This window comes from Anolis carolinensis, chromosome 1 (genome assembly GCF_035594765.1).
Source record: "Anolis carolinensis isolate JA03-04 chromosome 1, rAnoCar3.1.pri, whole genome shotgun sequence".
Taxonomy (NCBI): domain Eukaryota; kingdom Metazoa; phylum Chordata; class Lepidosauria; order Squamata; family Dactyloidae; genus Anolis; species Anolis carolinensis.
Window position 1 is genome coordinate 182,034,995 of NC_085841.1, and position 25,233 is coordinate 182,060,227.

A 25,233-nucleotide genomic window follows, 5' to 3' on the forward strand; every position below is an offset into this window, starting at 1 on the left:
CATGCCTCCCCCCGAGACTGTACTTTCCTCTCCCCCTCAGTCCCCTCAAGGGGCTGAGGAGGAAGATGCTGACATTGACCGCCCAGACTCTGTCCTCTCAGCCTCGGTGGTCTCTCTCGGCCTCGACCTTTCTCCTCCTCATGATGCGTATGAGGCAGACCCGCCCTCACCTACTGACAATATTCGTGCTTTCTCTGATCAAATGGTCAGAATGGCCGACGCCCTGGGTATGGAGATCAAGCAGACCTCCAAAGCAGTGTCTGATCCAGTTTTCAAAAGGGTGCAAGCCCAAGCTCCGTCGGCCACGCTACTCCCTTTCTTGCCTTATCTCTTGGACGTTATCCAGGCCTCCTGGAAAACCCCGTCCTCCATACCTCCGACCTCGAAGAGGATCGAGACTTGGTACCGTACCGACGACAATACCCTGGAGTGGCTGAAGCACCACCCCGACCCTAATTCCCTGGTCGTCAAGGCCTCCCAATCCTCAGGTCGTCAATCGAACACTCCGGCCGACAGAGAAGGGAAGCGCTTCGACGCCGTGGGTCGAAAGCTTTACTCCGGGGCCCTGTTACTTTGCCGGATGGCGAATTACGGAGCCTGCATGGGTGCCTACCAGCAGATTATCTGGGAGAAGGCACAACCCTTCTTTGCGAAACTGTCGGACAAAGACCGTTCCGTTCTTACCACCCTCCAACAGGAGGCTGACTCGCTCGCCCACCACCAAATCCAGATGGCGAAACATACCGGGGACACGGCGGGCAAGATGATTGCCCACGCGATTGCCATCCGTCGCAACGCCTGGCTGAGGTCGTCCGGTCTATCCTCATCCTCCAGGCAGGTCATTGAGGACCTTCCCTTTGACGCGCTCGGACTATTTAATTTCAGTACTGACGACAAACTCAAATCGAATCATGACTTTAAAATTCTTGCGTCTAAATGTGGCGACCAACCACAGCCGCAACGTACCCGCTGGTTCCCTCATCGTTTTCGTCGCTTTCTGCCGCAATCCTTCCAGCACCAATCTTTCAAGCACCCCTCGGGCTCGAACAATCAAAGCCATCACCAACCACGTCGAGGGCCTCATCCGCAGAAGCAACGGGGTTGAACCACCCCCGCTCCTCCGCAGGCTCACCGGCGTACCTGACGCCATCCTTTCTTGCCAAAACTCCTCGTCCGCTACCGCTGTAGAACCCACGCCGCCTCCACACTCCTGTGCCTTCGCCGACCGCCTGGCTCCCTTCTACAATCAATGGGAGTCCATCACCTCAGATGCTTGGGTTCTCCGCATTGTCCAAGAGGGCTACGCCTTAGAATTTGCAGAGCTCCTGTTGCAGAGGTCACGTTCTTTCTTCAACTCCTTCTCCAGAAATACTGGCCGAAATCCGAAATTGATGCCCTTCTGGCCAAAGGGGCCATCCGTCTCTCTCCTCCCGAACAGGACCCGCAAAGCTTCTTCTCCAGGTACTTCACGGTCCCAAAGAGGGGGGGCGGGCTGCGCCCCATTCTAGACTTAAGGGCTCTCAATGTCTTCATTCGCCCTTCCAAATTCAGAATGGTCTCTATTGCCTCTATTCTCCTGATGCTGCAGCGGGGAGGCTACTTTGCCTCCATAGACTTACGAGACGCTTACTTCCACGTAGCGATAAGGGAGGCTCACAGACGTTTCCTCTGTTTCAAAGTCCTCGACCAAACTTATCAATTCACCGTTTTACCCTTCGGCCTAGTCACGGCGCCAAGGGTCTTCACCAAAGTTGTTGCCACCGTAGCGGCCCACCTCAGGCTACATGGCATCACGGTCTTTCCTTATCTAGACGACTGGCTTCTGGTTGGGCCCGACTCTGTTCTTCTCGAATGCCACGTCTCCTTCACACTGCGCCTCCTGAACTCTCTCGGCCTCCAACTCAATACCGAGAAGTCACATCTCACCCCGTCGACAAAAATTCGCTTCATCGGCGCTCTCTTCGACTCCGTTGCGCAGACCGTCTCGCTACCGCTCGACAGATTCCTAGCTCTCCGCCACCAGATCGCCCTATGTCGATCCGCCCGGAGGGTCCGAGCCCGTGCCATTCAAGTCCTTCTAGGGCACATGGCCTCCACGGTCCTCACGACCCCCTTCGCCAGACTGCGTCTTCGGGTCCTACAAAGATGGTTTATAGACACTTTCAAGCCGCTCTACCACCACAACTCGAAGTATCTGTCGATACCGTCGAACGTTCGCCGATCCCTCTCATGGTGGACGTCTCACCGAAACGTGTGCAGGGGACTTCCATTTCATCCGACCCTACCCTCAATAACTATAACCACGGACTCCTCCACCTACGCCTGGGGAGCCCACATGAACGACCTGACGGTCCAAGATCTCTGGTCCCCATCCGAAAGGACCAACCACATAAACTTTCTCGAACTTCTCGCCATCCTCAAAGCCCTGAAAGCTTTCTCCCGCCTCATCTGCCACAAGTCCATCCTCATTCAATCGGACAATCTAGTAGCAGTCTTCTACATCAACAAACAGGGCGGTAAGGGTTCGAGAAAGCTGATGCACCTCTCCTCCCGCCTCTGGCTTTGGTGCATAGCCCACGAGGTCCAAGTCTCCGCGATTCACCTTCCCGGTGCCCAGAACGACTTGGCAGATGCCCTCAGCAGGATTACATCCTCCTCCCATGAGTGGAAGCTCGATCCCGAAATTCTCCACACCCTATTCCTCGATTGGGGACGGCCTACTCTGGACCTTTTTGCCTCTCCCCAAAACGCTCAGCTGTCCCGCTACGGAGCGAGGCTCCTCCCGAACTCCTTTCCAGGCTGCCTGGGCGACGCCTTTCTACTGGACTGGTCAGCAGAAATGCTTTACCTCTTTCCCCCCATTCCTCTCATACTGAAAGTCCTCGAAAGACTCCTCTCGATCTCGGTCACGGCGATCCTCATAGCTCCGGCTTGGCCCCGCCAGCCGTGGTATCCGGCCCTTCTTCGTCTCTCCAGAGGAACGTTTCACCCTCTGCCTCCCTCACCACACCTTCTCTCCAGGGAGGACGGTCAGATTCTTCACCCGGACCTTCCTTCTCTTCATCTCACTGCGTGGAGGATTCTTACTTAACCTCCCTCCCGCAAAACCTCCAGGATGTTCTTCGGGCAGCCCATAAGCCGGCTACAACCAAAGCTTACACCTACAAGCTTTCCCGCTTTCACGCCTTCCTTCGATCCCGTAACATCGACTCCTTTCCGACTTCGGTATCGGTGGTCCTCAATTTCCTCATGACTCTTGTCGAGAGAAAGCTCTCTCTCGCTTCTATTAAGGCCTACCTCCCAGCCCTTTCCTGGTGTTTTCAACGCCATGGTCAGCCGTCTCTCTTCTCTCACCACCTGATCAAAACTTCTCCGAGGCTACAATAACATCTGCCCGCCGTCGCTTCCGCCTACGCCGGGCTGGAACCTCGAACTTGTGCTCTCTCAACTCACATCTTCTCCCTTCGAACCACTCGCCTCAACCGATCTCCGCTTGCTTTCGTGGAAACTGGCCTTCCTAGTGGCGATCACTTCGGCACGACGGCCGTCTGAACTTGCTGCTCTCAGGGTCGATGAGCCATATCTATGTTTCCATCACGACCGTGCTGTCCTTCACCCGGACATTACTTTTCTCCCTAAGGTGGTGTCAGCTTTCCACCTCAATCAGGACATTGTCCTACCAGCCTTCTTCTCTAATCCCTCCTCTCCTCTCGAGCGGAAACTTCACCTTCACGACGTTCGCAGAGCGCTCCTCTTTTACAGGGACCGTACCAGGGGCATCCGTAAGGCTCAGAGACTCTTTGTCGCCTATGCCCCGGACAAGTTGGGTAATTCCATTTCCTCCCAAAGGTTGTCCCATTGGATCGCTCAGGCCATTGAGTTGGCTTATGAACTGGCCAAGCGCCCTCCCCCTCCATCCATCCGTCCGAGAACGACGAGGGGCCTCTCGGCATCGACCGCCTTCCTCAGGGGTATCCCGCTCAACTCCATTTGCAAAGCGGCAATCTGGTCGAACCCACTTACGTTTGTTTCTCACTACAGGCTAGACAACAAGGCCCTGAAGGACTCGGCCTTCGCAAGATCGGTACTCTCATCTTGCCTATCCTGACTCTCAAACGGCCTCCTTCTCCCTATACTCACCCGCCAGGTGACTCTCTATACCTCTCCTTCAAGATATGGGGCCAGTTTCTCCCCATGCCTATACCTCCGGGAACATGTTCTTCCCCTAATTGTGTTGGGACGTTGTTCTGTAACACTTCATTCACCTTAATGGGTATGTCAAGTTATCTGATGTTTCCCCTCTTCCCCTGGGAGAGCGTTCATATACACTGTACTCAACCTTTCGTGTTGTATTACGTTTATTCAGTGTTTTTTCCTGATCCGTTCTGTGTCTTATGTTATGTTCATACTGACATTGCACTGGTCCTCTCGGACAACCTATTGCACTGGTCTCTTGGGACTATTATCTCAATGTGTCCTAATAAACTTATGTTTGGACATTCACTGGTTGTCGAGTTTGCCTTGTCCCACCATCCGGGACCTTAGCGTGTCGGTCTCCATTAGTGTGCATTCACAGAGTACACGAAGAAAAAGGACAGGTTGCTTACCTGTAACCATGTTTCTTCGAGTGTACTCTGTGAATTCACACAAACCCGCCCTTCCTTCCCCTCTGGCAAACCTCTCCCTTTCTCGTTGCCTTATATTCCCCTTGGGAAGGGGGGCGTGGTTACCGCCAAAATTTGAACTTCAGCTTGGAAGAGTTTCCGTCGGAACCTGTGCAGGCGCAGTTTCTCCATTAGTGTGAATTCACAGAGTACACTCGAAGAAACATGGTTACAGGTAAGCAACCTGTCCATATCTTGTGACAGGTATGGCCCAGGTGTTTATGGCCTTGATGGTGTTGCCTCCATTGAGCTTGCTTTTGAGAATTTTTCTGACCCTTTGTGTATATTCTTTGCTGACCACAGTTTTCACATGTTCATGCTTGATGTTGTCCAGCTGTAATATGGCCAGATATTTATAGGCCTCTGGCTGGTGACACTTTATTGTTTGGCCATTAGGCATATTTATGCCCTCACTTTCAATGATTTTTCCCTTCTTCAATGCCACTGTCAAACATTTGTCCAAGCCAAACTCCATGCTGATATCAGTGCTAAAAATTCAGAGAGTGTTAGTCAGAGACTGGATTTCAGTCTCTGTTTTCCCATAAAGCTTCAGGTCATCCATGTACATCAGATGTGAAATTTTGTGAGATTTCTTAGATGTTTGATAGCCAAGATTTGTTTTTTGTAAGATTGTTGACAGAGAGATCATGGCAATAATGAAAAGCAGAGGGGACAATGAATCTCCCTGGAAAATTCCTCTTCTGATGTTGACAAGTCCATAGCTTTCATTTCCAACAAACAGTTCAGTTTTCCAGTGCTTCATCATGTTTTCAATAAAGGTGCCAACGTTTTTACTAATCTCGATGGCGTCCAGGCACTTGATGATCCAGCTGTGTTGGAGTGAGTCAAAGGCCTTTTTGTAGTCAATCCACGTCATGTGAAGATTAGCTTTTCGGCTTTTACAGTTCTCCAGAATCATTTTGTCAATTAATAATTGGTCTTTTGTGCCCCTGCTTTTCCATTTGTTGCCTTTCTGTACATCTGGCAAGATGTTTTTTTCTTCAAGATATCTTGAATTTTGTCAGCTATGATGCCAGTGAGTAGTTTAAACATAGTGGGCAGACACGTTATTGGCCTGTAGTTTCCTGGTGCTGTTCCTTTTGCTGTTATTTCCATCTGTTCCATTTTGTTCTGTGAGAATTTTCCTTCAAACTCCTTTATCCACCCAGCGTTTTTGTTGTAGTTATTATTTTCCCAAAGCTCTTTCCAGAACTTTGTTGTTGCAGTTTTCTCTGGCTTTATGGTTACTGTGTCTGTTGTTTGGTTCAGACTCTGGTAGAACCGTCTTTGGTCTGATTGAAACAGTTGATTTTGTCTGGATGATTCTGGCTTCATATCTTTCAATTTTTCTGGCTGTTGCTGTAATTTGTTCTTTCACGATTTCCAAAACTTCTTCAATTTTTTCTGGTGTTCAGCCAGTACTTTCTGATCAGGTGTTGCTTGATTTTGTCATTCTTCAGTTTCCTCTCTTTCATATTTTTCAAGTTACTTGCATCTGATCTTAGTTTCTTGATTTTCAACTCTAGCCTGACCTTCCAATTTGCTTTTCCAGTCGATTTTCTTTGGGGCTGCCTTGGTTGTAGGAGCCTAAGCTCTTCTGTTACTATCACTGCTGCACTGTAGGCAAACTGGTTTGTTTGTTCAATTGATGTTATTTGGACAGTGGAGAGTACTGTATTCATATCTTTCATGAGAGGCACCAGGTGTCTCTTGGGCACTGTTTTTAGAGTTGGGAGCCGCTTTCTTATTGCATTTGCTGCAGCATGAGCCATGATCTTATCCTTGAGATCTTGTTGTCTTGCTGTCAAGGTTCCTGGTGGTTCAACAGGTTTTTCAAGTGCTGGTTCTTCAAATTCTTGCAAAAGCTCCACACTTTCTTCTGGGTTATTATTATTATTATTGACACAACGATGTTGTATGACACAGCAAACAAGATAGACATGCTGGATTTTGTTTCACAAAACCACAAGTCGAACACTTCCCAAGTGTCTAGGACTGTGTGATGTATTTTCGGATGATGCGTGCAGATCCCAGCAGGGTGGCCTTTTGCAGTTGGCAGATCGTAATTTTGTCAATGTCTATTGTTTCCAAATGCCGGCTGAGATCTTTTGGCACGGCACCCAATGTGCCCATCACCACCGGGACCACCTGCACTGGTTTCTGCCAGAGTCTTTGAAGTTCAATCTTGAGGTCCTGATAGCGGCTGAGTTTTCCCTGTTGTTTTTCATCAATGCGACTGTCACCTGGGATGGCGACATCAATTATCCAAACCTTGTTCTTTTCCACAACTGTGATATCTGGTGTGTTGTGTTCCAGAACTTTGTCAGTCTGGATTCGGAAGTCCCACAGTATCTTTGCGTGTTCATTTTCCACGACCTTTGCTGGTTTGTGATCCCACCAGTTCTTTGCTGCTGGCAGGTGGTACTTGATGCATAAGTTCCAATGGATCATTTGGGCCACACAGTTATGCCTCTGTTTGTAGTCTGTCTGTGCAATTTTCTTACAGCAGCTGAGGAGATGATCAATGGTTTCGTCAGCTTCCTTGCACAGTCTGCATTTTGGGTCATCAGCTGATTTTTCAATCTTGGCCTTAATTGCATTTGTTCTGATGGCTTGCTCCTGGGCTGCAAGGATCAGGCCTTCTGTCTCCTTCTTCAGGGTCCCATTCGTGAGCCAGAGCCAGGTCTTCTCCTTGTCAGCTTTTCCTTCAATTTTGTCAAGGAACTTTCCATGCAATGTTTTGTTGTGCCAGCTGTCAGCTCTAGTTTGTAGTGTGGCTTTCTTGTACTGGTTTTTTGTCTGCTGTGCTTTGAGGAGTTTCTGATTTTTGACTTCAATCAAAGCAGGTTCTTCACTTTGCTTTACATATTTTGCCAGGGCATGTTCTTCTTCTTTGACTGCTTGTTTTACTTGTAAGAGTCCTCTGCCCCCTGATCTTCTAGGCAGATATAGCCGGTCAACATCACTGCGAGGGTGCAGTGAGTGATGAATGGTCATGAGTTTTCTTGTTTTTCTGTCCAAATTGTCCAGTTCCATCTGTGTCCAGTTTATAATGCCAGCAGTATATCTTATGACAGGCATGGCCCAGGTGTTTATGGCCTTGATGGTGTTGCCTCCATTGAGCTTGCTTTTGAGAATTTTTCTGACCCTTTGTGTGTATTCTTTACTGACCACAGTCTTCACATGTTCATGCTTGATGTTGTCCAGCTGCAATATGCCCAGATATTTATAGGCCTCTGGCTGGTGACACTTTATTGTTTGGCCATTAGGCATATTTATGCCCTCACTTTCAATGATTTTCCCCTTCTTCAATGCCACTGTCGAACATTTGTCCAAACCAAACTCCATGTTGATATCAGTGCTAAAAATTCGGACAGTGTTAGTCAGAGACTGGATTTCAGTTTTCGTTTTTCCATACAGCTTCAGGTCATCCATGTACATCAGATGCGAAATTTTGTGAGAATTCTTAGATGTTTGGTAGCCGAGATTTGTTTTTTGTAAGATTGTTGACAGAGGGATCATGGCAATAATGAAAAGCAGAGGGGACAATGAGTCTCCCTGGAAAATTCCTCTCCTGATGTTGACAAGTCCATAGCTTTCATTTCCAACAAACAGTTCAGTTTTCCAGTGCTCCATCATGTTTTCAATGAAGGTGCCAACGTTTTTACTAATCCCGATGGCGTCCAGGCACTTGATGATCCAGCAGTGTGGGAGTGAGTCAAAGGCCTTTTTGTAGTCAATCCACGTCATGTGAAGATTAGCTTTTCGGCTTTTACAGTTCTCCAGAATCATTTTGTCAATCAATAACTGGTCTTTTGTGCCCCTGCTTTTCCGTTTGTTGCCTTTCTGTTCATCTGGCAAGATGTTTTTTTCTTCAAGATAGTCTTGAATTCTGTCAGCTATGATGCCAGTCAGTAGTTTAAACATAGTGGGCAGACACGTTATTGGCCTGTAGTTTCCTGGTGCTGCTCCTTTTGCTGGATCCTTTTGTATCAGGTAAGTTCTTCCAGTTGTTAGCCATTCACTGATACTTCCTTTCTGCAGCATCTCATTGAATTGTTGGGCCATTTTTCCATGTAAACTAATCAGATGTTTGAGCCAAAATCCATGAAGTTGATCACTACCAGGCGATGTCCAGTTCTTGACTTTTTGCACTCGTTTGCTGATCATTTCAGTTGTTATTTCCATCTGTTCCATTTTGTTCTGTGAGAATTTTCCTTCAAACTCCTTTATCCACCCAGCGTTTTTGTTGTAGTTCTTATTATTTTCCCAAAGCTCTTTCCAGAACTTCGTTGTTGCAGTTTTCTCTAGCTTTATGGTTACTGTGTCTGTTGTTTGGTTCAGACTCTGGTAGAACCGTCTTTGGTCTGATTGGAACAGTTGATTTTGTCTGTACTGGATGATTCTGGCTTCATATCTTTCAATTTTTCTGGCTGTTGCTGTAATTTGTTCTTTCACAATTTCCAAAGCTTCTTCAATTTTTCTAGTGTTCAGCCAGTACTTTCGGATCAGGTATTGCTTGATTTTGTCATTCTTCAGTTTCTTCTCTTTCATATTTTTCAGGTTACTTGCATCTGATCTAAGCTTTTTGATTTTCAACTCTAGCCTGACCTTCCACTTTGGTTTTCCAGTCGATTTTCTTTGGGGCTGCCTTGGTTGTAGGAGCCCAAGCTCTTCTGTTACTATCACTGCTGCACTGTAGGCATACTGGTTTGTTTGTTCAATTGATGTTATTTGGACAGTGGAGAGTGCTGCATTCACATCTTTCATGAGAGGCGCCAGGTGTCTCTTGGGCACTGTTTTTAGAGTTGGGAGCCGCTGTTTTATTGCATTTGCTGCAGCATGAGCCATGATCTTATCCTTGAGCTCTTGTTGTCTTGCTGTCAAGGTTCCTGGTGGTTCAACAGGTGTTTCAAGTGCTGGTTCATCAAATTCTTGCAAAAGCTCCACACTTTCTTCTGGTTCAATCTGTTCCACCATTCCAAGTGTTGCTGGAGTCTCTGCTGCTGTCTGTGCTGTGGTCTGATGGTAATTTGCTTTGCAGATTTTCTGGATTTCTTCGAGTTCAACTTCACTGAACACTTTGTTTCTGATTATGAATCTTCGTTGGTCAGCCAGTCGGGGTTCTGTTATCTGTGAGTCAGGGTACTCTTGTTTCCATAGCTGATGCATCCTTTTTTGGTAGCCGCGCTTTTCAGGTTCAGAGTTGTAATAGCATTTCATGACTGTGCGGTTTTCTGGCATTGTAAATTTCTGCCGCTTCTGTGACTGTTCAATTGGGTTTTGATGATTCCGTAGCCCACTTGTCGATGGATGTCCAGAATCAGCAGCATCCACCGCGGTCCTTTTTATCCTGGGCGACGACCGAGCCAGTATAGACTTCGTTTTGGTTTGATTCTCCATATGCTAATGGGTTAGGTTATTATTATTATTATTATTATTATTATTATCCTTCTTACAAAGCTGAAAATATAAGAAGATTCTGAGAAGCAGCAGATAATAACCTTATTGTATGGGACACAACTGACAGATAGTAAGCTTATGAAAATTTAGGCTTCTAACCCCACTTCTACTGTTTAATTTCCTCAAACAGCTCCACATAAAGGTACGAAAGTATCCCAATACAGTAGAGTCTCACTTATCCAAGCTAAATGGGCCAGCAGAACCTTGGAAAAGTGAATATCTTGGATAATGAGAAGGGATTAAGGAAAGGCCTATTAAACATCAAATTAGGTTATGATTTTACAAATTAAGCACCAAAACATCATGTTATACAACAAATTTGACAGAAAAAGTAGTTCAATACTCAGTAATGTTACGTTGTAATTACTGTATTTACGAATTTAGCACAAAAATATTGTGATATGTTGAAAACATTGACTACAAAAATGCATTGGATAATCCAGAACCTTGTATAAGCGAGTCTTGGATAAGTGAGACTTTACTGTATCTTGATTTTGGGAACATGGCTCTCTGTTACCTCTTTGTGGGCATGGGTTAACTAACATTACGATGAAATGAGATTTCTATCTGTGTGGAATCTCCATGTGGGCCTACAGCTTGAAGCATGAGCAGTGTTCTTCGACTGATAACACAGAAGGAGCCTTGCATTCAGGATGTAATGTATTTTTAATTACATCTTTTGAATGCCCTTGATGGAGATTTTCCAGTCCATCACCTCCTCCCTTTGTCAGCGTTAATGGATTGCATTGATTATGCGATTTGTAAATTTTGCCAGTGGTACACATAGCATGGTGAAATTTAATCTTCTAATTGATTTAATTGATTACATTTTGAATTTTATTAGGGGCTAGGCATTGTTCAGGATATCAAATATTCAGGAGGGCATATACTTGCCTTGCATCAGAATTGCAAAGCAGTTTGCACATAAGGGTCTTGAAAATACCATCATGATTAAAACTCTGAGGGTTTTTCAAGTCACAACAGTTTACTGTACTCTTATATTAACTTCAGTAGTATAGCACTCCACTTCTGTGCTGTTTTCATTGATATTCCAGTGAGAACAATAAATTGTTGTGCCCTACAGCTCTTTCTTTTAGATAGCAATGAAAGAAAAGTTTTTTCAGGATTTTGCCTTTGGAAAAATGGAGGAGTGAGTAGTGGAAATACAGTTGGCAGTGTATTCTATTGTTGAACAGATTTTACCATTAGGAAGTGGGATCTCATTTACTGCAGTTTGAATCCATTGCTCTGTGTCCTAATCTCTAGAGCACCAGAAAACAAGACTGCTCCATCTTATTTATTTATTTATTACAATATTTATATCCCGCCCTTCTCACCCAACAGGGGAGTCAGGGCGGCTTACAATAAAACAGACATATAAAAACAGTACAATACACTATAAATCAGTTAAAAATTAACTTATATAAACATTCATAAAATGCATTTATAAAATATAGATAGGTGTGTACAAGTTTAAAAGACTGGGTCTGTCAATTGAGTTCCAGCATACATAATAGTAATTAATGCTGCTGATTCTTATTCGAAAGCCTGGCCCCACAACCAAGTCTTTACCTTCCTACGGAAGGATAGGAGGGAGGGAGCCTGCCTGATTTCAATGGGGAGGGCGTTCCATAGGCGGGGAGCCACTACTGAAAAGGCCCTGTCTCTCGTCCCCGCCAACCGCACCTGTGAGGCTGACGGGACCGCGAGCAGGGCCTCATCCGACGATCTTAAGCTTCGAGGTGGGTCATCTTCAGTATGACATGTTTTCAACTATTTAAATATGGCTATCATGTCCCCTCTTAACCTTCTCTTCTCCTGGATAAACATATCCAGCTTTGTAAGCCATACCTCATAGGGTTTGGCATCCAGATCTTTGATTATTTTGGTTACCCTCCTCTAGACAAATTTCAGCCTATCAATATCTTTCCAGTGTATGGTGCCCATAAGTGGACACTGCATTCCAGGTGAGGTCTGGGCAAAGCCGAATTGAGTACTACTATGATGAGCGCAGAAAAAAGATGATGGTGCTGGTTTGCCATCTGAATATAGAACCAGACCCAGAAGCCACATTAAACTCTGGGGTACCCTCAACTTTGTCTGAAGCAGGATAAAGCAAGTTTAAAGCGAAAAACCCCAGGATACTGATCAAAGTATCTGTGCATCATACAGACTAGACAGACAGTCTTCCATTTCCGTATAGCCTACAGGTTTTGACTTGTATAAGGTAAGGCATGAAACTACACTGCCACCAGCACCTGAGTAATTTTTCTTTCTACATTGCGAGAAGAAGAAGAAATGCTGTATTTCATATCTTCAAAACCAATTGGATTTCCCAGCCACCAACTGAATGGCGCTCTAACACTAAGGGAATAAAACAATAGCGTGGACACGCAAGGTTGAAGACAGTGATGGCAAAGCATAAAAAGCATTGAAAAGAAGCAGTATCCTGGGCAATACAAACATTTGGCAAGCTGTTTTTTTTTTCTCCCAATAGTTTGTTTGGCTGTGTTAAATTTACTAATTTCAGAGCGAACAGCAAAATTGGAGGACATTTGGCACAATCGCAAAAGGGTATGTTAACAACATAAAAGAAAACCAGGCCCTAGGCCATCATTTAACCACTGTGAGATGGGGAATGCTGAGCCAACTATAACCTTGATTTGTATCATCTGTTTTATTCTCACCTTTTACGAGGTGTTGACAGGCTTTCAAATCTGTCAGAGCCTTGGGAGACTTTTTTTCTGGTGCTGACTCTTTGCATCGAGGGTTCTGTTGGAAACATAATGACAAAAAATAATCCACTCTGTTTTGCTGCACTTAAACACAATGCTGGCTTGTTTTAGGGACATGGCCCCATGACTCCAGTGCCATAACAATTCTGCTGGAGGCTTTTCTTCAAATGCCAGAAAGTTTGTTTCTGAAAAGACCAATGGCATAGGAGATATTACACCACCTCATGCACTGACTAACTTCACTCAAGGCAGCTTCTAGTCTGTCAACAGCCTCTGGGCAGAATTTGAAATGAAGGTGGAAAAAAAGACAGCTGGGCAGTTTAGCTGTGGAGGGAATCCACTGCAGGGAGAGGCAGAAAGGGTCAAACAAGGGTCTGCTGATTCAAGGCAGTAGAGGAGACATTTGGATCTCTGCTTGCCAAGCTCCTCTTGACTTCCCCCACTACAATTGAACACTTTATCCAGCCAGCAAATGTAAAGCAATCTCTCCTGCAGGCCAAGCTGTCTGTCAACAGGAAAAGGAGAAGATTGAACTGGTCATGCTGCTTCAACATGACCACAAGAGGCACAATCCTTTCCTCTGTTATTTGCATAAGGGGGGGGGGGGCTGCCATATAGTTGAACTTTAAAGTTATAATTGTCCCTTAATGGTCGTGGTTTAGCATGCCAAATGTAAAGAGTATTTCAAACCAGTGGATCTAGTTTCAAAGTAATATATTTCATGATGGATACAAGTTAGAATTACACAAAATGTTACAAATGTTTTAATGAGTTATCAAGTGGTACTAATCAAATGGAGAATATCTCATTTGGCCTTATGTTGTAAGGCCACCATCTTGACAATGACTGAGGCTAGGGGCTGTTTGTGTGCTGGAAGAGGATCTAGCAGCAATCCTTTGAAACTCTATGCTCCATCCTTTCAAGTGGTAAAGGTTTCATTCATGGATGGTTTGTGGTTGCAGAAATATAGTGATTTCAAATTGGGTCAATCTTTTTGAACACGCTGTACTTTACTATGTATGACAAACCTTTCAAAGTACATAAGCTCACATTTTCTCTTCCTGTTTGATTGTCAAGCGTATTGGTATGCTCACATAGCTGGCGATGAATCCTACATTTCAGGTAGTGTGACATAATTTACATAGCCTTGTAATAAAAGGAAGCTCTGCCTTTTATGGGAATCAAGACAGCTTGGTGTTCAGATAGGGCCACCATTGCCAGGCTAGAAAAGCCTTGTTTAATTTGATAGTGTAGACACATTTTCCACATCAGCTTTATGGTTGCTGTGAATGTAGTTGGACACATGAAGCAGTAGCATTGCAAACATATCTTGGCAATATATCCACCAAGAACAAAGAGAATCCATAACAGTGCCATGAATAAACTGCCAAATTGCAGTTACCTAGAATTTTTTTTAAAGTAAGCAAATGAGACAAAAGGGGAAGTAATGGCTATTAGTGCTGGGCATTTATATGAAATTACTTACCGTTCCTATTTGTACCATTTGTATGGCCCCGTTTCCGTCCGCTGCTTATGGAAATGGGCACCTATACAAATGGGCTTTTCTGTCCAAGGTTCAAAAAAACCAAAGATTTTTAGGGCCTTGGGCGGCAAAGGACCAGGTCTTGCAAGCTGGGCCTACAGGGCCATTGAGCACTCGATGGCTCACAGGCCCAGCTCACAGGCCCAGTTCGCTGGGTCTACAGTCAAGCGCTTGATTGTAGGCCTGGCAGGCAGGGCCTATGAGCATTGAGCACTCTGGATTGTAGGCCCGGCCCACAGGGTCTACAATCAAGCACCGAGTGCTTGACGCTTGAGTGTAGGCCCTGCCAGCCAGGGCCTACAGCCAAGCGCCAAAAATCAGCCAACCAAACAGCTACTGTTCCTTTTTAAAAATTCATTTCACTGTTTCTTTTGTTCTCATGGGATTCTGCCATTTCATGCAATTTGAATGGACATAATGGTACAAAACCATGAAAGAAACAGATGAAACAGGATTCAGGCCCTACTCTAATGACTATACAGCCTCTCCATCTCCTCATTGAAAGTTTAATGGCCACAGCTTGGGAACAAGGAAGTGGAGCAGAGAAAAGTAACGGCCACAACATACCCACAACAATACACATTTCCCACCCTCATTGCAGCAGTGTTTCTGATTCCACTGACAACACTGGAATAAGACTATTCAAGGCATACTGTAGTGAATCTTAACTATTAGGCCAGGAATGAAGCCTGGGTTACAGTGAGTGAGGCAGGCCTCCATTTTGTAGAGGAATGCCAGGCAACCATCTTGAGTGTGGTTAGAAAGAAGGAGGAGCTTAGAGAGAGAATCCTAGGATTGGCCAGAGCAGATGGGAGGAGCCAAGTTTTAGAGTGCAGAGAGAGAGAAAAGAGCTCCAAGGTAGTTCGGTTTTGGGTTTTGGAGAGGAAAGAGCAGTTTGGAGTTTTGGTTGTGTGAGAGAGAACTGTGAAACTAACAGGATAGGTCAGGCAGTTTGGATCTCTTGGGGGAGATAATTCAAGAGATTGACTCTCACTACTGGGCTGGTTAATAGAAGGACTCTAGGTTAGAGTTAGTTAACAACCCAGGGGGCTATCTAGATTAGGTTAGTTGAACTCGTGATATTCTCAGCATATAGAGCGAGGGTTTCTGTGACCAATAGATAGTTTGGTTTGATTGGAACTATTTGAAACTAAATGAAGTAATCTGAAACATACAACTAAGTTAAGCTGAAGAACTTCTGTAACCGTTTACGCTTATATACCTCTCTGAAGTTATTATTTGCCTGTTTTAAGAAAATAAATTTTTATTCTATTTTCAACTTTCAAAAGCCTCAACCGTATATCTTTCTATTAAGAAGCTTTTATAATAGTTCCAGCAATACAGCAATTAAATACCACAGAAAAGCCTCATAATAAACATCAATTTGGGAACAAGGGGGTGGAAACAGTGTGGGCAGGGAATGGGATAAACTTATCTCAAGTACATTTAACAACAAAAATCCTAAAAATGTTTTAGGTTGGTGGCAGCTACCATTTTAAAAGAAAATCTAAAATCCAACTGACATCTCTCGCTTCTCACATAAGGGTGCTTGTGTGTGTGAAGAGAGTAGAGTGAGGGGTGTCTGTTATACATACCCAAAACAATGAGGGAAAAATTAGAAAGCCATTGCTTTGAAATGACATCATGGGATAAGCAATGTTAACACCCATCGTTAAGAAGCTGCTAACACATGCCCCAAACAAACCTCATGCAATAATGTCCTCATTCAACTAATTTTGAAAATGCTACTCAGAATGTGAAAACAAACTCCAAATGTGAAAACTCAGAATGCATTTGAACACTTCAGTGAATATTGGATATGGTCATACCTAAACAAATAAGCATAGTGTAGAGACACCTTGAGGAATTGAGGAGAACGGAGAAGAGGTCACTAGTGAAATTGTCAAGAAAGATGGACTATAAATAATTGGAACACATATTTGTTCCATAAAAGAAGCATTGACAGCCAGACAGGGTAGTTACCTCTGGAAGTTATCACACAAAAGGAAACCATGTTTCTGAGCTCTACAGACCCTGGGAAGAATCATTTATATGATTATTCATCTATTTATGCAGAAAATGAGGAGCCATCATATTAAAGAGGTGGGGGAAAGCATTTCTATTAAAAGATATAAACACAGAGAGAGGTTGCAAAGCTTGATGACATCTTCAGGGGCAAATGATTTGTCTTTTGTCTCTAGTGTCCCTTTCAACCCCTTTCTGCTCTTACACAAAGAAAGAGAAAAGATGTGAACTTTTAACTGTAATTAACAATGTTATATCTGAGCAAGGAGATGGATTGGCAGAAGCCAGACAAAAGAGATTGCTGGAAAATGAGCCTGCTCCTAATACCATACTTGCAAAACAAGCTGCTGATATCTCCCTCTTGACATGGCCTCTGTTGTCTATGAGGGCAATCATATCCAACTGTAATTGTCTAACAATTGTTCCGCACTGAGAAAATAGTTCTGATTACAGACATTAACACGTTTAGGCATTAAGTTTCCCTGCTGTAATTACCCTTGAGCTTAGTCTCACAAATGAATTAATATGCTGATTGCCTGGCCTAATAGAACTAGCAAAAGAATGATGAATTGCTTCCAAATCAGATAAAATCAAGCATGACATCATGTAATTAATTTCTTCATTGGGGAAAGTATTTAAGGAAGGAGGCTGATGGAAAGAGGATAGGTTGCCTCTCTGGGTGGGATTCTTCCTCCTCCATACAGATGTGACCGCAGAGTGAGGGGTGGGGGGGGGGGGGGGGAGACTCTGAAAATGGTAGGAATACACATTTTCTATGTGTGCTCCTTTGCTGTTAGCTGCCCTATTTGCTTCTTTTCTGTACCAGATAAAGAAATAAGGGCTAATATTTATGTCATAGAAAAGGTGCACTCCATCCTCTTTCTCTGTCACACACACGAATGTAATATCATCTCAGTTTCCCCCACTGATGGAAATATAGGAGTTGACATTTTACAAGATCTATGGCCTTTTCTGCCAAAACGGATTAGTGTCTCACCAAACTAAAATTGCAATGATTCTGCAGCATTGAGCCAAGACAGTTCAAGGGGTTTTAAACTGCCTTAATTCTACAGTGTAGAATACACATATGGAGCAGCTGTCACCTTTATACACCAGAGGATGAGAGAACTGCTTATGAAATGTGGCTCCTCCTATCACCCAGTATAAATAAATGACCATTCATGCAATGATAGGTACATCAGTCAATGTGGAACTATTGTTTTTACATTTAGGGTCATTTCACAGCCATATAACCCAGAATATCAAGAAAGATAATCCACAATATCTGCTTTGATCTGGGTTATCTGAGTCCACGTTGCCATATAATCCAGTTCAATGTGGATTTTATACAGCTGTGTGGAAGGGACCTAAGGCCTAGCTTAATGGCCTTCCACTAGGTTGCTTCCAGATTTCATATATGACAATGAAAAATGAATTTGCTGTTTGAATGTGTAAATGCGAAGTAAGTTTCCTTCCAATGTCTTCTCAGGTTTTCTTTCTTTCTGATTTGAATGAGTTACTATTGACATGGAACTTTTTGAATTATTGATTTTGAAGAAGATTACTACAAAACTTGAGAACATTATCAAGATTATATTTGTTAAAATTGGACATTGAAATATGTACTTATCTGTACAGTTGGAATATATAAACTGATATTACAATCATAATATATAAGTGATTATATCACTTGAGGAAATATAGAACTATAACTTACTTTATATACCATACTTTTCCTTTTTTTCCCTTTCTGTTGTACTGAGCAAGCTGTCAAGGTAAATGCCAAAGTGCTCCCTTTTGTGTGTCATTTTGATCTTCAGAGGCTGTGGCCTCATTCTTCTGATCATATAATTGTTTTCCATATTATAGGATGTTCACTTCAGCACTCAGTAAAGGAGAAAAGGGGGAATCAAATCCAGATATGGCACATATCACTCCTTTCCACAGAATCTAGTGTGTTAGCTACTGGCACTGCTTTTCATAAAAAAGGCAGATATGTAGTTCATACAATGTGATACTGTACCTGATTTGGGTCTAGGAGGAAGCCGTTCTTTCAAAGCTATTTCAGACTCTGACAAAAACTTATTCATCATCGACTGTAGATTCTTCTGTCTTTTTAATTCCTATAAGCAATAATACTGGGATCAGACAAACTGCAAGTCTCTATGTTACTGCTACTAATCCTTAATAAGGGAAATGTGCAGAGACACTATCGTTTGAGTTATGGTGTGTGTTGTGGGACAATCAAGAGATTTCCATGACTCAGTCCTTTCTCCTCCTCCTCCTATTATACACTTCAACTTCTATTGTGTTAAAATATTTGTATCTTAGTTCCCTTCAGCCTGGCATAGCTTCTCTGTCACCTCCTCTTCCTTTTTAGGGAAGATTTTAGGAAAGAGGAAGAGCCTCAACTATGGCAATCTTTGCAGGTGGAGAGAGTTGACTGGTTTAATCTTGGATACATCTACACTGTGAAAAGAATGTAGCTTGAACGCACTAACTGCCATGGCTTAATGTTATGGAATCATGGGAGCTGTAGTTTTACAAGGTTTTTAGCCTTCTCTGGCAAATAGCAGTGGTGCCTGACTAAACAAGAACTCTCATGATTCCAGAGCACAGAGCCGTGCCAGTTAAAGTTGTATCATATGACATTATTATTATTATTATTATTATTATTATTATTATTATTATTATTTCTTGCCCGCCTCTCCTCACAGCTTGAGGCAAGTTACAACATTGCTAAAACACACATTCATCTAAAAACATTCTTTAAAATACACATATTAAAACATATTTCCACAAAATACATATTAAAATACACAAAACAAAGATTAAACATAAGATGCAAGTTTAAAATTTGTCATTAAAACTGCCTGCAGTGTAGATGCATCCCATTTTGTGTTTTTTGCCTTTCCTTCAGCAAATGGGCTTTGCTAAATGAGGGATGAGCCAGAGGTTGTAATGGAAATTTCTGTCCAAAAAGTAGGGGAAGTGGAGAACTGAGGCCTCGTAAGGCTATAGTTATAAGGGTCAAAATTATTTAAGGTTCATGGCAGCAAGTGACAGGTGATGGCTTCTATGTCAAGAGGATGCTAAACTCTGCTCCCAAGATGGGTTCAACAGCTTGCATAGCTTCATAAAAGCTGAAACTAAAACCAGCAGCAGGAGTATCGAACCCGAGGTCTGGGGCAAAAAACACTTGGGGAAAAAAACTTGTATTTTCCAAATCCATATGGACCCCTCATTTGCTCTGTTAAAGACCCATGCAGCAATCACATAATTAAGTGTTAATTTTAAGCAGACAGACATTCCTTGGGTGAAATAGCTTTGTGAAAAACTTATCCCATTTATACTATTGGCAGTGGCCACTTCACTTTTTTCTCATTTCATCATGCATGTGTACATATTTCTGCCTAAGATGTCTTTAGCCATCCTGTTATAAGGAGGTGCACTAATACTGATATGCAAGTATATTGAGTATATTGATACATAGTAATAGATACAGTAGTTAATTTAAAATAATAAGTTCAGCCATCGCTATGCTCACTTCCCTAGAAGGCTACAGCCCATTTGAAGTAAAAAGTAGTTTGGGACCAAACAATCTACAGCAGGGGTCCCCAAACTTTTTAAACAGGGGGCCAGTTCACCATCCTTCGGACCATTGGAGGGCCGGACTATAGTTGGCCACCAAGCAATAATAATAATTAATAACAACAACAACAACAACAACAACAATAAAAAAGAGGGCTGGAAGAGACCCTTTGGGCCATTGAGTCCAATGCCCTTCTGCCTTTGTGCATCGAAAGCACAAGCAAAGCACCCCTGACAGATGGCCAACCAGACTCAATGTTAATAATAATAATAATAATAATAATAATAATAATAATAATAATAATAATAATAATACAGGGTTTTGGAACACAATACTCCTGACCTCACAATCGTGTTAAAAAACAAAGTATGGATTGCTGATGTTGCAATACCAGGTGACAGCAAGATTGAGGAGAAACAACTGGAAAAGCTGACACGATATGAGGATTTAAAGATCGAATTACAAAGACTCTGGCACAAGCCAGTCAAGGTGGTCCCAGTGGTGATTGGCACACTGGGTGCAGTGCCTAAAAACCTTGGCCTGCACTTAAACACAATCGGAATGACAAAATCCCCACCTGCCAGCTGCAGAAGGCCACCTTACTGGGACCTGCATGTATTATTCGCCGATACATCACACAGTCCTAGACACTTGGGAAGTGTCCGGAATATGATCCAGTACAACAGCCAGCAGAGTATCTGCTGTGGACTCATCTTGTTGTGTTTCAAATAATAATAATAATAATAATAAATGTCCTTGGGTCATTTAGCCCAACCCCCTTCTGTCCTTTTGCCATGGGGGCCGGATAAATGGCTTCGATGGGCCGCATCCAGCCCCCGGGCCTTAGTTTGGGGACCCCTGATCTACAGGATCGCCTTTTCCCAATCTGCCCTGAACACTTAGATCCTCCAGGGGGCAGCTAATCCAGCCAGTCAGAACCTGACTGGTGACCACCACTAAAAGCACCTTTTCATTGGCCACTCCAAGACCGTGAAATGACCTGCTGGAAGAGCTCCGACAGCTAAATGAGTTGTTGGAATTTAACTCCCATTAAAGACCTAGCTCTTCTAACAGACCTAGCCAGCCAGTTTTAATAATGAATAATGAATAATGAACTCAAGTCCTGTGTTTTAGTCTTTGTTCTGTGTATTTAAATATTTATTTTATAGAAATACATTTTAATATGTGTATTTTACAGAATCAGACCCCATTCTGCTGTTCAGACTGCCCCAAAGATCTTGGTATGACCCAATGTTATGAAGTGGGACAAAGCTGTTTTAAAACTTAAAAGCCCAGTATGATTGAAAGGGCAGGGTGAATGATTAGAGGCCAAAGGTTGCAACTAGATCTGCCCATACCCTGCTCAAGTTCAGAAAAAGTCTTAAAACATTCTTTTTCAAGAAAGCCTTCAGCTGATTGGAATTATTGATATAAATATATGATGGCACCCAAATGGCCTTTAGGAACCTTTGATTTTAGGATTTCATAGTTTTATGCTAATATACAGGTTTTAATGTTTTTCAGAACTGACAAATATTTGGTTTTATTATGTACTGTTTTTAATGTTTGTATTGTTTGCATTTGTATAAATGCTGTTAGCCGCTTTGGGCCATGAAGTGGCAAAAGGAGGGATAAAAATTGCCTAACTAAATAAAACTTCAGTCGAGCTAAGGCAGGGTTTCAGAGATTTGGTGGTGAAGATTGCACCTGTGCCATAAATAACTTTCCTGAGTTTCTGTGATGTCCTGTGCGCTAACTGATCTTTAGGTGGAATTAGATTATTATAATCACTTCACCATCACAATCAACTATCAGAGAAAACATAGTGTAAACTCAGGCTATTTGACATAATGGACTAGCAATTATTGTTTTCCAAATGGTCGAGTTATGTTCATTGAATACATTTTTCTTTCTTTCCTGGATCTTGCCAGAGATTGGCTGTCAATGGCTGAAGGACCAACAATCATCCAGGAACAACCACTTTGAAAAGCACTGATACGAGACCAGGGGTCAAATCCTTGCTCAGCCATAGAAACCCACTGAGTAATCTTTGGTAAATCATACTCTCTCTGCCTCAGAGAAAGAGAATGGTAAACCTCTTCTTGATAAATCTTGCCAGAAACACCCTATCAAGAGTCACTTATAAGTCTGCATCAACTTGATGGTACATAGCAACAAGAGCCATGAGGAACATTCCTACACAGTGTCCAAAACTGCAGTTAGCTATGTAAATCAAAAGCAATTTCTAGGAGTTTTCATCTCTTAGAAAGACCAACTGGTTATTTCTTAGAAAGACCCCTAGGTGTTTCTGAGGGCTGGTGGTCTTGCCAGCTCAAGAGCAAGCTCCCTTTAGACTGCGTGGCTTTTAAGTAATTGATTTTAAGATTATGATGTTTTAAGTATTGATTAAACAGTTCATGCCCAGCCTACTTGAGGGACTGTATCTCCTTCTGACAACTCGCTCAAGCCCAAAGATCCTCTGGAGAGGCCCTTCTCTCGGTCCCACTATTATCGCAGGTGCAGTTGGTAGGATCAAGAGAGAGGGCCTTTTTGGTGGTGACCCCACAGCTCTGGAACTCCTTCCCTAATGTGATACAATCAGCCCCCTTCTTAATTGCCTTTCATTCACAAATTAAAACCTTTCTGTGGAGCCAGGCCTTCCCAGACGAATGATAACAGACAGTGCCAGTTTGATAATAGTCTAACAATATTTGACAAATAACCTCAGTGGCCGGAATACCTTTAAATATGCTTGCTTTAAGCTTTTAACTGTTTTATATGATATGTTAAATTGTGTTTTATATTGGTTTATGATGTTTTAGCTGATTATGTATTGTGTGTGGATGTATTTTTATTGGTTTTGTATTTTGTAAGCCGCTTTGAATCCCACCCACAGGAGAAAGATAGGTTGCTTACCTGTAACCATGTTTCTTCGAGTGATTCTCTGTGAATCCACACTGGTGAAGTATACTGCGCCTGCGCAGGCTCTAACGGAAACTTTCCAAGCTTTACATTTTCAATTTTTGGCGGTAACCACGCCCATTCCTCCCTAGCATATATAAGGCGCTCTGGCTCCGCACTCCCCAGTTCCTGAGCCGCAGTAGTCGGTAGAAAGGGGGAGGTTTGATGTTGAGGGGAGGACGGGCGGGTTAGTGTGGATTCACAGAGAATCACTCGAAGAAACATGGTTACAGGTAAGCAACCTATCTTTCTTCTTCGAGTTCTCTGTGAGTGCACACTGGTGGAGACTAGCAAGCTGAGGTTATGGAAGGTCGGGCAAGCATCAAACCGACACCAGTAAGCAAGCCCAGCAATTTGTTTCAACTGTATATATTAACGAGAAAGGAGCCAAGTAAGTCTTACGAGAGCGCCAGTTTATCAGCAAAGGAATGTTTCATATGAGAGACACTCATAGCTGGAGGTAGCCACCTAACAAGTTAGGTCGTTCACGGCCATGTAGAAGATATCAAGTCATTGGCTGTCATATAGAGCTGTCCAGCAACTTACTGCTGGGAAGTGTCAGTAGTGATCGGAAGTCCACAGGTGTCGTTGGCATTCAGCAAGTCAACAAACTTTTGGTAGTAGGATGAACTACTAGACATATTTATGTCAGAGAAAGGAAAACAACACCATCAGGCTGAAAGCCGAATTAGTCGGATATAAGGAAAAAGGGGTATCTCAGGGAAAATTGGAGCCCAGCACAGATTGATGGAGAACCACATGTGGTTGGGATGCCATCTTGAGTCTATAACTTGCGAAGAGAAGGTCATCAAGATGGTGCAAATGGACGCCCTGCATCTGGAGGCCAGCGAAGTGCTCTGGAGGGTGGCCATAAGGGATGGGAGGTCTCTGGTCAAGCGAGATGCGACTGAAGGAGGTGGGGAACGGCCTGGTAGGTGGCAGTCGAAGCTCCTGGCCAATGTAATTCCATGGAGAAGTATAGCTGGGTCGGAACCGAGCATGCCCGGTTTGTATGGACATTGGCGGTGAAGAATTTGGGAAGACATTTCATCGACTGGGTCGTCTGGTTGTGGAAGAGGATGGCTCTCCAACCATCGAGAAGATGTAGAAAAACGTAGTAATAGGCAACGCGAGGGCTGAGAACAAACACCGGACATGCTATGCGTTGGCATGTGCGGAGTATGACGGTACCGTGGGAGAAAAGGAAGCAGTAGCCATGTCGAGGGCTGTAAGGTGTCTTGTGGAAGACAGAAAGAAAGGGGGAAAAACAAAGATCATCCACCCGTCAGGCCCCTAACTCTGAGGGGTGGTAGGCTGAGGTGACGGTCACGAGAGATGTGACTCGAAAAGTATATCAAACTGAGGTTTGGGGTAGCGAGGAGTCTGGACCGTGTTTCGTCCAAGTGAGAAGGCATCAAGCCTAGGATTCATCCTGACAATCGGGAGTGGGTTGTCGGGTAGAGGTTGACATAGTCATTTTGCAGTGGCGCTACCAGGTGATTGGCAAGCAAGGAAAAACCTGGTCTCTGCTTCGTTGGGCCCAGAAGATGGATAAGAAGCATGTATCCAGCGACGAGAGAGCAAAGTCTGTGGACGCCGAGGCGGACAGAAGACCAAGGGTGAGGAAAGTAGAGGTCGGGTGTAAGGAGATCTCTCGGGTCCGAAGAAAAAACATGCATGGTGGCTCTCCTGCTTGTACTAGCCCATGGGCGTAACAGTAAAGGGTTGGCTAGTATTTGACTCGTGTAAAAGGGCGGGAGCCGCCTGCTGATGAATCAAAAACAAAAAGCCCTTTGGTACAAAGGGTTCGATTGGACATATTTCGGATTCGTCCAGTCTGAAGAACAAGCAGGGAATCGCAATCTGCGAAATGTCTGGTGACTCCAATAGTTGAGCTCTGATTTAGTGTCAGGCATGTGGTTGGAAAGGGTTTTATGGTGGGCCCAAGGCAATTTAAAGTTGGGCATATCTGGAGGTTAGCCGTGACCAGAGGAGATATGAGGAAAACGGAAGAGTAGAGCGAGTAGTGCCAACTAGGATAGACTGCTGTTCGGAAAGAACTAGTGTCGACCGAGCAGGAGAAGTGTGGATCAGGACTGTGGGATATGGTTATCCACATATCTAATGCGTAGATGCTACGGTTTGGAGACTAACATAGCCACATAACGAGAGGCTGTGTAAGAAGTCAGGAGAGGACCCTGATCAAGCATGGGTCAGTCATCAGCGTCGGTATGCCCTTCAGCGGGCAGT

The 25,233-nt window shown here is 43.7% G+C and overlaps 1 protein-coding gene across 4 annotated transcripts in view; it reads right to left on the reverse strand.

Annotated features, from left to right (window-relative positions):
* Window positions 1-25,233, reverse strand: part of LOC100558787 (uncharacterized) — a 178,642-nt gene that overhangs the window by 15,555 nt on the left and 137,854 nt on the right. For 2 of the 4 annotated variants that reach the window (XM_062961106.1, XM_062961101.1), the window contains 2 exons: window positions 18,454-18,553; window positions 12,815-12,899 (listed from right to left, as the gene is read on the reverse strand). In XM_062961106.1, the coding sequence (XP_062817176.1) occupies window positions 12,815-12,899; window positions 18,454-18,553 (185 nt within the window). The remainder of the gene's footprint in view (window positions 1-12,814; window positions 12,900-18,453; window positions 18,554-25,233) is intronic. The other 2 variants (XM_062961117.1, XM_062961110.1) reach the window with 1 other exon arrangement.